Here is a 12,001-nt window from a genome sequence, read left to right as displayed (position 1 = left end):
GATTAAGCCTTTTCTTAGCTCACTTAGCTAGGAATCTTGACTCATATGTTACCCAGCAATCGACAAAATGACCACAGGATGTATTTTCTATTTGATGGCCTGCATCTGCTTCAGATTACCACTGGATGGCAGCAGACGCTGTATATTTAAAGCCTCAAAGCCCAAAACCAAAGCAAAACACCGTCGGGAGAAATGTGAGTAGGAACAAATAACTCTTGTGAAGAGTCTGAAAGGAGTATGTTTGTCTGATTTTTTTAACCCAGTGGCTGTCAAAGGATTTCTATTTACATTATGGGAAAGTTGGGAAGACCGCGGGTTGCTGGGCTGACTGCAGGTGGGGCGAGGGAGAGAGGTCTGTTTCTGATCATTTACCCTCCTGGCCCTCCGGCTGGGTGGTTTCCGACAGTGTCGGTCGCTGGGCTCACCTCGCTCTGTGTTCTGGATCTCTACTCTGTGGAAACCTTAGTCTTGCTGTATCATTTCATCTAAAAAGATTTTGTGCCTACGGAATGTGTAGCACTGTTAAAGGAGGCTGTATGAATTACATAAAGGTGAATAAGGATTGGCAATTCAACTGGGAAAAGAAAATGAAAACACATGAAATAATTCAATTTATGTGGAAGTAAGTCAGGTTAAGTTTCTCTTACTCTTTGCTGGCTAATCTCAAAATGGAATGATGTAGAATATGTATCTATCTGAATTGGAGAAAATACAATTCCAAGATTAGAAGAGGCCTTAAAGATTAGTTAATGCAAGGGTTTCCAAACTATGCTCCTCAGACCAGCAGCATTGGCATCACCTGGGAACTTGTTAGAAATACACATTCCCAGGTGCCACGCAGCCCTCCCGAAGCTGCGGCGCTGGGGGCGGGGGTAGGAGTGGGGGTGAGGGGAGGCTGCATCATCAGTGCTGTAACAAGCCCTCCAGGTGATTTGGATGCAGCTCAAGTTTCAGAACCACAGGTTATTGTTCTGTCCTCTCCACGAGCCACTTTTATGGTTTCAGAAACAAAGGTCTAGACACATTAATTTAACCAGGACAACGGAGCAAAAATACTTTTACAGAAGGCTCACAATAGGGGGCTAACCCTGGGCTGCAGCTACAAAATATGGCGGGGGTGGGGGGTGGTCAGGATTAATAAAAGAAAGCGTCCCCTTGGGACTGGGGGTGGTGTGGGGTTGGGAGAGTTGAATTTGTGCCAGCTGGTAACTTACTATTTTTTTTGCAAGGAAGCATGCTTTGGCCCTGGGTTGGATGGTTAACATGTGGAGATGATGTCAAGGGCTATGAGAAGCGGATAAGTGGCTTAGTTGGTACTTGAGGCCCTTTCTAATGTTGAAATTCAGAATGGAAGACAGGTGCTTGTTTGCTTCTTGAAGAGACAGCATTTTAATCTAGAAGAGAGGCTCAGATGGGGCTTTGGAGGTAAAGTAGGCAAAGGGGCCAGGATCGAGGAGTGCCGGGAAGGCTTTGGGGGAAAGCAGGCCTCTGAGTGCTTTACGCCCAACTTCACCCTGAAGGCAAGAACATGTTCAGTTTGAAGGTAGATCTAGTGCTCTGGCGCAACTATGGGTGATTATTAAAAATGAGAAGTTCAGAGAAAGTGTTAGCATTGGATGTGCCACACACCTGGATCCTAAATATTATAGGCTGCATCCTGAGGCAGGTAAGTGAGATCATTTTCTAGACTGCACTTCTTAGACTCTACATACATTTGCATGACCTGTATACCTTGTTAAAGTGTAGTTTTGTGTGGTTTTCTTTCTTTTTTTTTTTTTTTTGAGATTGGATTCAAGACGCCAGTAAGCTATGATCTGCACTTCAGAAAGCCCCTACTGCAGTGCAGTGATCATAGCTCACTGGAGTCTTGAACTCCTGGGCTCAAGTGATTCACTCTCCTCAGCCTCCCAAGTAGCTGAGACTACAGGTGTGCACACCTGGGTAATTAAAAAAAAAATTGTAGAGATAGGTTCTCACTATGCTGCCCAGGCTTTACTGCAAATTCTTCTTCAGTAGCAGGACTGGAGTGGAGCCTAAGAATGTGCATTTCTAATAAGTTTCCAGGTGATGCTAGTGCTACTGGGTCCAGTGACCACACTTAGAGCAGCAGAGTTGCACTGAGCTCCTCCCACCCTGCCATACCACATGAGATTGGAAATAGAATTCTGCTTCCAAGTCTTGGGTTTAGTGACATTTATCCCAGGTTTTTTTGCACAAGTCTCATTTTAATAATCTCCCATAAATCAGGCTTAATTTGAAAAACGTGGGCACCATGTCTAGGGTGGGTGCATAGCATGGTGCTGAAGAGCATGGGTGGTGGGTACAAATTCTCTGGGTTTGTGACTGTGGTGTGATCTTGGGTAAGTTCTCCGTGCCTCACTTTGCTTATCTGTAAAATGAGGCTAATAGTGCTGGCCGTATGAGTCGCTATGAGAATAAAATATGTTAATATTTGTAGGCCACTTAGAACATTGTCTTGAACATAGTAAATACTTTAAGGATACAGTAAAAGAGTCCATCCTCCATCCCATTTCGACAACAGCTGCTGGTCCTGGAAGCATTTCCCTGCTCTTTTTGGATACTGGGGCTGATTCAGAAATTAGCTTTTTCTGAACCGAGTAGTAATAAGACCCAAATGTTTGCAAACGCCAACTGCAACTCTTAATGTTCCTACAGCTCTGTTTTTCTTAATTTGGGGAGAAGTAAGATTGTGTCCTAAGGTTACTTTCACTAAGCAGCTGTCACGTGGACAAACTTCTCCCTAATCCCCCAAATTGCCTACTCCTAAAAATCCCACATGAAAATACATGTGAGCGAGAAAGTTGGAGTTGCTCACTGAGGGAAAACATTTGTTCTGAGGTTTTAGGCAAACTTTCCATAGCGGGTGGCTGCCAGATCCTGTGCTCCAGATGGCCCCATTGGATCAGCCAATAGCCAAGGGGAAGGCTTATGTGTGTCCTTCCAAGTGGAGCCTGGGTTGCCATTCATAAACCCTAGCTGTACTTGCTTCCTTGCCTGATTGTATGCTTCTTCAGCCCTTGGGGGAAAGTGGGACTTCAGGAATTCAGGGCCTGGAAAAGATGTGCATGCGGGAAGATGGGCGAGTAAGGGGCTGGGCTGATGGCCTTGCCTGCTTCTCTACTCCCATGGTCACTGGTGACAGCTCAGCTGCTGTGGGCTCTGGTTTCTCGGTGACAGATACCATTCTGTGCTTGGCCACATGCAGATGGTTCCTGATTCTGTGGGGAACCTGGTGGTTCACCCTTCCACAGAACCAGGCGCCTGGCCAGGATGCACCTGGCCCTGATACCAGGAGATGCTCATTTCTCCCCGGCAGTGCTGCTAACTGCCGTTTTCACAGATGTTGTCTCTGAGAGATGCCCATCCTGGAGTCTTGCCTGAGAGGCCGCAATCTGAACAGGGTTTTGCCCACATCATCCTTCTAGGTGAGGCCACATCAAGAGAAGGAGGCAAAACCTTGTCCTAATACAATGGCTGGTTCCACTCTAATGGCCTGCAGCGAGGTAGGAGGACCCTGGCCATAAGCGGTAACCTGGGAAAGAGCCCTCTCCTACTCTGAAGTTGCTCAGCTGGTGAATGACCAGGGTTGGTGGTGGCATCCCCAACCCAACCAACACCCTACTGTCCACTTGGTCTCTCCCGATTCACTGTCAACAAACTGGCCTGCAAGGTAATCATGGGAAAGTCAGCTCTGCGACTCGTTCATAGCTGAGCCAAAGATCTGAGCGCTAGAAATCCTTTTAACATTCAGTAACACACTACTAGGGACATGTCTCGTATAGGATGAGTTGGCACAGCCTAAATAGATTTGGCTCACAGGACTGCTTGGCCTTATTTCCTCCCTAGTGTGAACTGAGGAGTAACATGCATTCACCCTGAGAAAAATCCCTCATTTCATTGCCTAATCTAATGTTTGGAATTGTACCTAACAGAGTTCTGAAGACCCTGTCTTCAAAGGACTCCACTCCAAGTCCAAATGTTAGTTTGTTTCAGGGTTTTGGGGAGGGAGCTAATGTTTAATAGCAGCTGCCGCGTGTTGACAGCGTATGCAAGTGACTTCATTATAAACTCTCTTTAGCACATGCTTGGCTGAATTGTGGAGGGGCAGGAGTGTCTCAGGCCAGGGCTCGTGGGGCTGCAGCCAGTTCTGAGGCAGACTAGGTGCCTCAAAGTAGAGGGAAAGCAGGTCAAATGATTTTGTTTAGCAGTGATATTGAGAGTTGAGATAATGAGTTCCTATCACTTTACCTCTTAGAACACATTTGCTTCAGTTAGTTCAAGACAAAGATGTGAGGCACTGCTCCTTGGTTTATTCATGCACAAAAATCTATTCAAGCAAGATGGACTCTATAGCTGGATTCAGAGACATTTCCTTTTTTTGGTTCAGGGATTAATCGATTGGTTTTGAAATCATCTGTCTTTCATTGTTAGTAATTGACCAAATGAGTATTTTTGAATTATAGAAGTTCTTTAGTAGCTATACAGCACATCTAGTATGTGCCGCCTCTTCTCAGTTAGTAGAATATAACTGAGAAGAGATTATTCTACCTAGGACTGGGAATGGACATTTTGAGACACTGCTTCCAAATTAAATTTGTTACAAAGTCTTAATAGCTGAATTGCAGAACTCTGGGAATAAATTTCAGTAATGGTTACTTTCCATTGCATCTTCCTAACTTTCAGAATGATGCCTCAACCACCAGGAATGTTTAGGGTAGTGCTTCTCAAAATTTAATGTGCATTCTAGTGATTTGGAGATCTTCTTAAAATGAATTTTCAAATTCAGTAGGCTGGGGATAGGCCTTGAGATTCTGCCGTTCTAATATGCTCCCTGGTGATGCTGACACCACTGGTTGGTGGACCACACTTTGAGTGGCAGTGTTCTAGCACAGTGATGCTAGGGGACCAGCAGCATCATCGCCAGAAAACCTGTTAGAAATACAAACTCTTGGGCTGGAGGCAGTGGCTCATGACTGTAATCCCAACACTTTTCGAGGCTGAGGTGGGTGAATCACCTGACATCGGGGTTTCGAAACCAGCCTGGGCAACACGGTGAAACCCCATCTCTACAAAAAAACATAAAAATTAGCTGGATGTGGTGGTGGGTGCCTGTAAACCCAGTTACTTGGGAGGTTTAAACTCAGGAGGCGGAGGTTGCAGTGAGCCAAGATTGTGCCATTGCACTCCAGCCTGGGTGATGGGAGCAAAACCCTGTCTCAAAAAAAGGAAAAAAAAAAAAAAGAAAAAAAAGGAAATGCAAACTCTTGGGTCTCAACCTAGACCTGTAGAAGCAAAAATTCTTGGAGTGGGGCCCAGTAGCTGAGTTTTGACAAGGCCTACAGGTGATTCTGACACATACTCCAGTTCCAGAATCACTGTTCTAGAAAATGAATTACAGGTGGTCCTATAGTGTGACACATTCCCATTCTTTAACAATCTTTTATTGTTGAAAAGTCTTCTGTGGGTCTAGCCTCAAATCCTTTTGCCTAATTACTCCAGTTCTATCAGGCTTTCTTGAGATTACCTGCGAAAGGTATCCATCGTTATAGAATTTTAGGCCTAGAAGGAACCTTAAGATATGTTCTGATTCCTTTTCCCCATGCTTTATGGTTCCTTTTTGAGCCTTGTCTACCTCCGAATAGAAAGCATTCAAGTGAGAGTTAGTTGAAAAAATATCTTGTAACCTATTTGTTGTTGTATTTTATTAGTCTTCATCACTTCTGTGTCACAGGTTTAGGCCATTCTGTTTGCTTTGATGTGGAATTTAAAGATATTTTTACAATGTCTTACAGCTTCAAGTCTTATACTAGTATTATTTAAACATTTTTAAAGGACAGAACAGTGGGAAAAAAATAATTATACTCCATAAGAGCTTTTAAAGAGTTTTATTGGATTTAAGATTAATCAGGAGCCTGTGGATGTTGTTCTTGGGCAGTTAAGGCACAGGAGGCAATATTTGTTGGATTGCTGCAGAAGACGGGAGAACTGACTGGGCAACGGCGATAGAGAGACATTTTCTGAAGCCAGAGGGACCAGAGAAAGGTTTCAGAGTCATGAAATAATCACTGCCATATTTGAACTTTTCAAACCGGATTATGTTCGTAAAATTTGACTTTGGGGGAAGAGGGTACAAACTCCTGTTTATTTCAGGCTGTGAGTTCCTGATGAATGGGGACACCCAATGATTGTGTGATTGAGTTGGAGTAGGCAACTTCAGCCTCCAAAGTGGTACACCCTTCTTGCTGGAAAGCTTTCTGTTGGAGGTATGATCTATCCTGAGGCCCTTGTATCTTAGATTAGAGGAGCAAACAGATTTTTTCATTTGAGCACGTGGGGGGCCTCCTTTCTTAGTCATCTGTCTTGCTATTGACGTGAGAGGTCTCTTCCACTCCCAGTTCCTGGTGGTAGCTTACCAGAACAGGCATCTGTCAATGAGGGGAACCTGCATGCTCTTAGAAGCTTTGAGTCTGGTGCTAGAGTTTCCAGTACCAGGCTGGTGTTGACCAGGCTATGTTCTGCACCCTAGCCTGGCCAACAGCAGTCTTTGATGTTCCACATAGGTTTATGCAGGGGTCCCCACACATTTTCACAGAAATCCCCAAAGAGAATTCCATCTATTTGTATTCTTGTGAAGAGCTTTCAAGTTGAGCAAAATGATATATATTCAGATACTTGTAAAAAAAAAAAAAAAAAGGCTTAGACGAATGCATCACTATAACAATTACCAGGAAACTCACACTGAGAAATAGCATGGTAAAATGTTCACTCCAAAGGATGTATGAATTTGGACAGACTGAACAACCTGCTGATTTTGACCTAAATAAATGACCCAAGACATATGGTAACAAAAGCTCTATCCAAGAAATTGGGCCACGGCCATCAGTTGCTTAACTACTTCCCCTCTACTAATCCACCAACTGGATTAGAATATTAGAACATTAGGAACTTTGTAGTGATGTGTGGGATGCTGGGAAAGACAGAAAGGCAGCATTTTCACCCAAAGAGAGCCTGTGCCAATGGATTAAATGTTGAGGATTTTAGCCCATTATCTTGCATTATTGGTGGGCCAGTTTCTCCAACTTGAAGAAACATTTCTGACAAAGTGAGACTATTTCAAGAATCTTAGGGAATTTAGAGTCAACCCCCCGTTATTCAGGGTTGACTCTCACTTTTGGAAAACCTCTAGGATCCTGGCTTTTCTTCCTTCCAACATTCAATCCATCCTCTCCCTATCTCCTCCCCTCACTCCCACCAATCTCTTTTTGGGCCTTTTCGCAGTTCATTAGGCAATTCAAATAAAGCGCAGGCAAAGAAAACAACCTGAAAAAAAATGGGTGGAACTAAACATTATGAAATTGACCTATGAATCCTGGATCTGGAATGGTTTTCACAGAAAGAAATGGAAACTCTTGGTCACAAATGTGTTATTTTGGTTTTTGACAGTCATCAGTCAATGAATGAATCATTATTTAGCTGTCAATACCTTGAATAATGTACCAATTTAGATTTTCATAGTTTTAAGTATTTTTAAGATATTGAGAATGTGCTTTTGGTTGTCATTTAGGCAGACAACAGATTGGCCCCAAATGATCAGAATGGGTAATATCTGTGCTATGAGTCCCGCCTGCCTAACCAAACGGACCTTTTTCTCCCCTACACCACCCCGCTCCAATGAATCAAGGATAATAAAAATGTACCTGTCCTGCGGTGTCATACAGTCCGAGCAGGTGTTGCTTGCCTCCCACTGTCACAGTAACTAGGGGAGAAGAGAAGAGGAAAGTCTGTAAACACAGGTTTCAATCAGGAGCCTTCACATTTTTTCCATGCCAGCATCTCCTTGGGCAGCAAGGAGAAGCATATGCCATGCCCGGGCATATTCTAAACAAAGTTGACAGCATAATTTCCAAATGAAAGGTAACCTTGGGCTGCAGTGATGGCAGATGGTCTGAGCCAAGTCCAAATTTCACAACAGAGATGAATATTACTGGTGCCACCAGGACACTCTGTGGTCTGCCCACTGATCCTTATTTGCCTCTGGAATACCAAGCATTCTGATGAAAAAGAATGCTGGACCCCTTTTTCCCTAGGTGATCGCCTTCTTTTCTTTGGTTGGAGATACCTTTCAGGGCACAGAATTGTGTAAACAGCTTGTCTATTAGAAATCTCTCTGCTTTTATCTGTCTCTGAAATATTTACAAAACCCTAAAAACAAAGAATATGATCACACTTGCTAATAGATATTTTTATAGTTTATAAAGCAAGGCAAATAATTAAATGAGAAGGGTTTAGCATTCATTTTGAAAAGTTTTTTTAAAATTAGATATTCCTATGCTTGAACACAGTTGATCATTTCATTATGATTTTGAACTTTAGTTGTGGAACATGTCGTATGTGTTCAGTCTCACCTATGTAAAGGGCGTTTCGAGGGTGAAAAGTAGTGAGTTTGACTTACTCAGTAGCCTATGGCTTTGCCAAGGAATTGTGCCCTGAAAATGAGGAGCAAAACAGGGACGGCAACTACTCTGTCCATGCCTGGAAATGAAACTCTCAACTTGAAACTAAACTGAGATTGAACAGATGGAATGCAGTAGTAATATGATTCTTTTCGTGAATGGGAAGAGCGCATTTAAATTTCCAAAAAAAAAAAAAAAATTCAATCTCTTTTTGGAAAAAGGAAATAAAATATGGAGAAAAGTGTAAGTTTTTTCTCTTATTGATTAAAAAATGTGCAAATTCAATGTGAAGATGATTTTTGATTCCTCCTATCATTAGCTGTGCACGAAATGAAAGATAAACTGAATAGCAATCTTTTATAACCGTATCTCTAATGGCCAAATCCTCTAGCCTGCTGCTTAGGGTTGCTGACTCCGTATTGATTTTACTTTTACTTCTTTTCAGGTTCATGGGCTACATGTATACAAAGAACTTCTTAATGGTTTGTTCTTTGAAACACAAAGCACCTGTTTAAAAGCACTACATCCCCAGACACTGGGAACTATTTTTCTAATCTCCTCAGATCAACATGTGTTCAGCTTGATAGCATGGCTGCAGCCACTCAGATGAGCTGTTAAAAGTGTATTGTTAAATGGTGACTCCAGCTCCATCCACCCCTGGTTACCATGCTGACAGAGGAAGGGCATTTAAACGGTTTCACTTCCTTTCACAAGTCAGGTTAGCAATAGAAATGGAGGTAAGGCTGTGTGACCCAGAGCTCTCATCCTGTTTAATTTTTCCTCTTCATGCACAACGGCAAAAGGGAGACCAGTCAGATGTTCCTGAAATCTGCCCAAATGGTTTCTTTAATTACCAGTTCATTGACTTGTCATGGATTAGGCATGAAGGGAGACATCCAGCGATTACAGCATGGTGCTCGAGCGAGCTCAGTACATGCAAGTCATGGGCAGCTGTTCCAGAGACCCCTTAGACTGTCCCATGACATACAAGCCCAGGGCCATCTGTGGAGTGAGCCCTAGAAGCTGAGGCATCCTCACTGCCCCACTGGGCACTGCAAATATTACTAAGCAATGGCTCTGATCTTTGTTACTGGAGCGCTGGAGCGCCCGCTCAGATATTCCTTGTTTTCTCAGTCATTCTCTCCCGTCTGTTTTTCCTCAGGCCTCACCCTTTTCTCCTTTGGCAGCTTTGATCTCTGGGAATTTCACCAGGCCTGAAGTGAGCAAAGGAAGGTGAGGTGGTGGGCGGAGGGTCTGGGCAAAGCTTTCTCTTTTCTCTGTCCTTTTTTTCTCGAGTCTGCTGGGTTCCTGGACTGAACTCAATGGTGGGAGTAGGAAGACCAGCTACAATTCCTCCTGCCGCAGAGCATGGAGACAAGTGGTTTCCTGGCAAAGCATGGGCATTGTGCAGTGTAGCATGAGCCGTGGCAGGGGCGGTGTAAGGGTTATAGGGTCATGCGGCAGGGGCGCTGCTGCCTGTGCACGTGTCTGCACACACCCTGCTGGAGCTGGATCAGAAAAGGCTTTCTGAGCCAAATATGAAAAGAGGAAGTCAAACTATCCTTCTTTGCTGATAATGATTCTATATCTAGAAAACCACAAAGACTCTGCCAAAAGGCTCATAGAACTGATGAATGACTTCAGTAAAGGTTCAGCATACAAAAATCAATGTACAAAAATCTGTAGTATTTCTATATACCAATAACATTCAAGCTGAGAGCCAAATCAAGAACACAATCCCATTTACGATAGCCACACAAAAATAAAATACCTACATCTACAAGGGGAACTATAAAACACTGCTGGAAGAAATTATAGATGACACGAACAAATGGAAAAACATTCCATGCTCACGGATTGGAAGAATCAATATCGTTAGAATGTCCATACTGCCCAAAGCAATCTATAGATTCAACAGCATTCTTATCAAACTACTATAAACCAAAAATAAAATTCTAAGCCCCTACAACTGACTGAATGGACCCCTCCTCTTGGTTAAGGGCATTCCAAAGTAAACCAGAAAAACTAGCTCAGAATCTATAAGGAATTGAATTCAACAAGCAAAACCCAAAAAACCCCTTAAACATGGGCAAAAGACATGAACAGATACTTCTCAAAAGACGACATACAAGTGGCCAAAAACAGGCTTATAAAAAAATGTTCCATATCACTAATCATCAGAGGAATGCAAATCAAAACTACAGTAAGGCACCATTTCACACCAGCCAGAATGACTATTATTAAAAAGTCAAAAAACAACAGATGCTGATCAGACTGTGGAGAAAAGGGAGAGCTTCTACACTGCTGGTAGAAGTGTAAATTAGTTCAGCCATTGTGGAAGGCAGTTTGGATATTTCTCAAAGTTGGAACTACCATTTGACCTAGCAATCCCATTGCTGGGCCTGTATATTAAATGCCAAAACCAAAAAATCCCTGTTCTCCCAAAAAGACACATGCACTTGTTATGTTCCTTGTAACACTATTCACAATAGCAAAGACATGAAATCAATCTAGGTGTCCATCCAGGGTGGACTGGATAAAGAAAGCCTGGTGCATATACCTCATGGAATACTATGGAGCCATGCAAAGAATAAAATCATGTTCTTTGTAGCAACATGGATGCCCCTGAAGGCCATTATCGTAAGCTAATTAAGTCAGATATAGAAAACCAAATACTGCTTGTTCCCATAAGTGGTAGCGGAAGATTGGGTGCTCATGGACACAAAGATGGCAACAGTAGACAGTGGGAGCTACTAGAGGGGAGAAAGGAAAGCATGGGTTGAAAACTATTGAGTGCTATGTTTACTACCTGGGTGGTGGGATCAATCATACTCCAAACCTCAGCATCATGCAAGATACCTGTGGAACAAACCTACGAATGTACTCCCTGAATCTAAAATGAAAGTTGGAATTAACAAAAGAAGGGGTTTCTGGAGAAGGAGGTGTCTGAGCTCAGTTCCTGAGAATGGCCAGGAGCTACCCAGGGTGCACGGGGAGAGGAACAGCTGTGGTCTGGAGCTGCCCAGGGTGCACTGGGGAAGATGATGCCAAGAAGGTGGGAACACAGGGCGGGGCTGCCCTGGCTCACTAACTTAGGCTTCATTATGATGGCTTTGCTAAGCTATGAAGACCTGAATTACTCTTTTCCTCAAAACGAGTAAAAGAGGAGGACTTAAAATAATTTCCTCGAGTTAAGGCAGAATGGTAGGGGAAGGGAGGATGCCATTTTGGGTGTGGGAGCCATGTTGGATGTTCAGCTTTGTGTGTAGGGCTGTGTAGTCTGCCTGCGTGTGGGGCCACTCCTGCTGGAGGAATCCTAAAAACGGGGCAAAGCTTGTGCTCTTTTTTTTTTTTTTTTGAGATGGAGTTTCACTCTTGACGCCCAGGCTGCATTGGTACTTGGCTCACTGCAGCCTCCACCTCCCAGGTTCAAGTGATTCTCCTGCCTCAGCCTCCCGAGTAACTGAGATTACAGGCAACTGCCACCATGCTGGCTTATTTTTGTATTTTTAGTAAAGATGGGGTTT

The 12,001-nt window shown here is 43.4% G+C and overlaps 1 protein-coding gene across 1 annotated transcript in view; it reads right to left on the bottom strand.

Moving 5' to 3' along the window:
• RHOJ (ras homolog family member J) overlaps positions 1 to 12,001 on the bottom strand; it is a 96,724-nt gene that overhangs the window by 20,722 nt on the left and 64,001 nt on the right. The window contains exon 2 of the mRNA XM_017533952.2: positions 7,719 to 7,777. Coding sequence (XP_017389441.1) covers positions 7,719 to 7,777 — 59 coding nt within the window. The remainder of the gene's footprint in view (positions 1 to 7,718; positions 7,778 to 12,001) is intronic.

Source organism: Cebus imitator, unplaced genomic scaffold, assembly GCF_001604975.1.
Source record: "Cebus imitator isolate Cc_AM_T3 unplaced genomic scaffold, Cebus_imitator-1.0 Scaffold83, whole genome shotgun sequence".
Classification (NCBI taxonomy): Eukaryota; Metazoa; Chordata; class Mammalia; order Primates; family Cebidae; genus Cebus; species Cebus imitator.
Note: the sequence above shows the minus strand (reverse complement) of the source record. Positions and strands in the feature narration are given on the sequence as shown.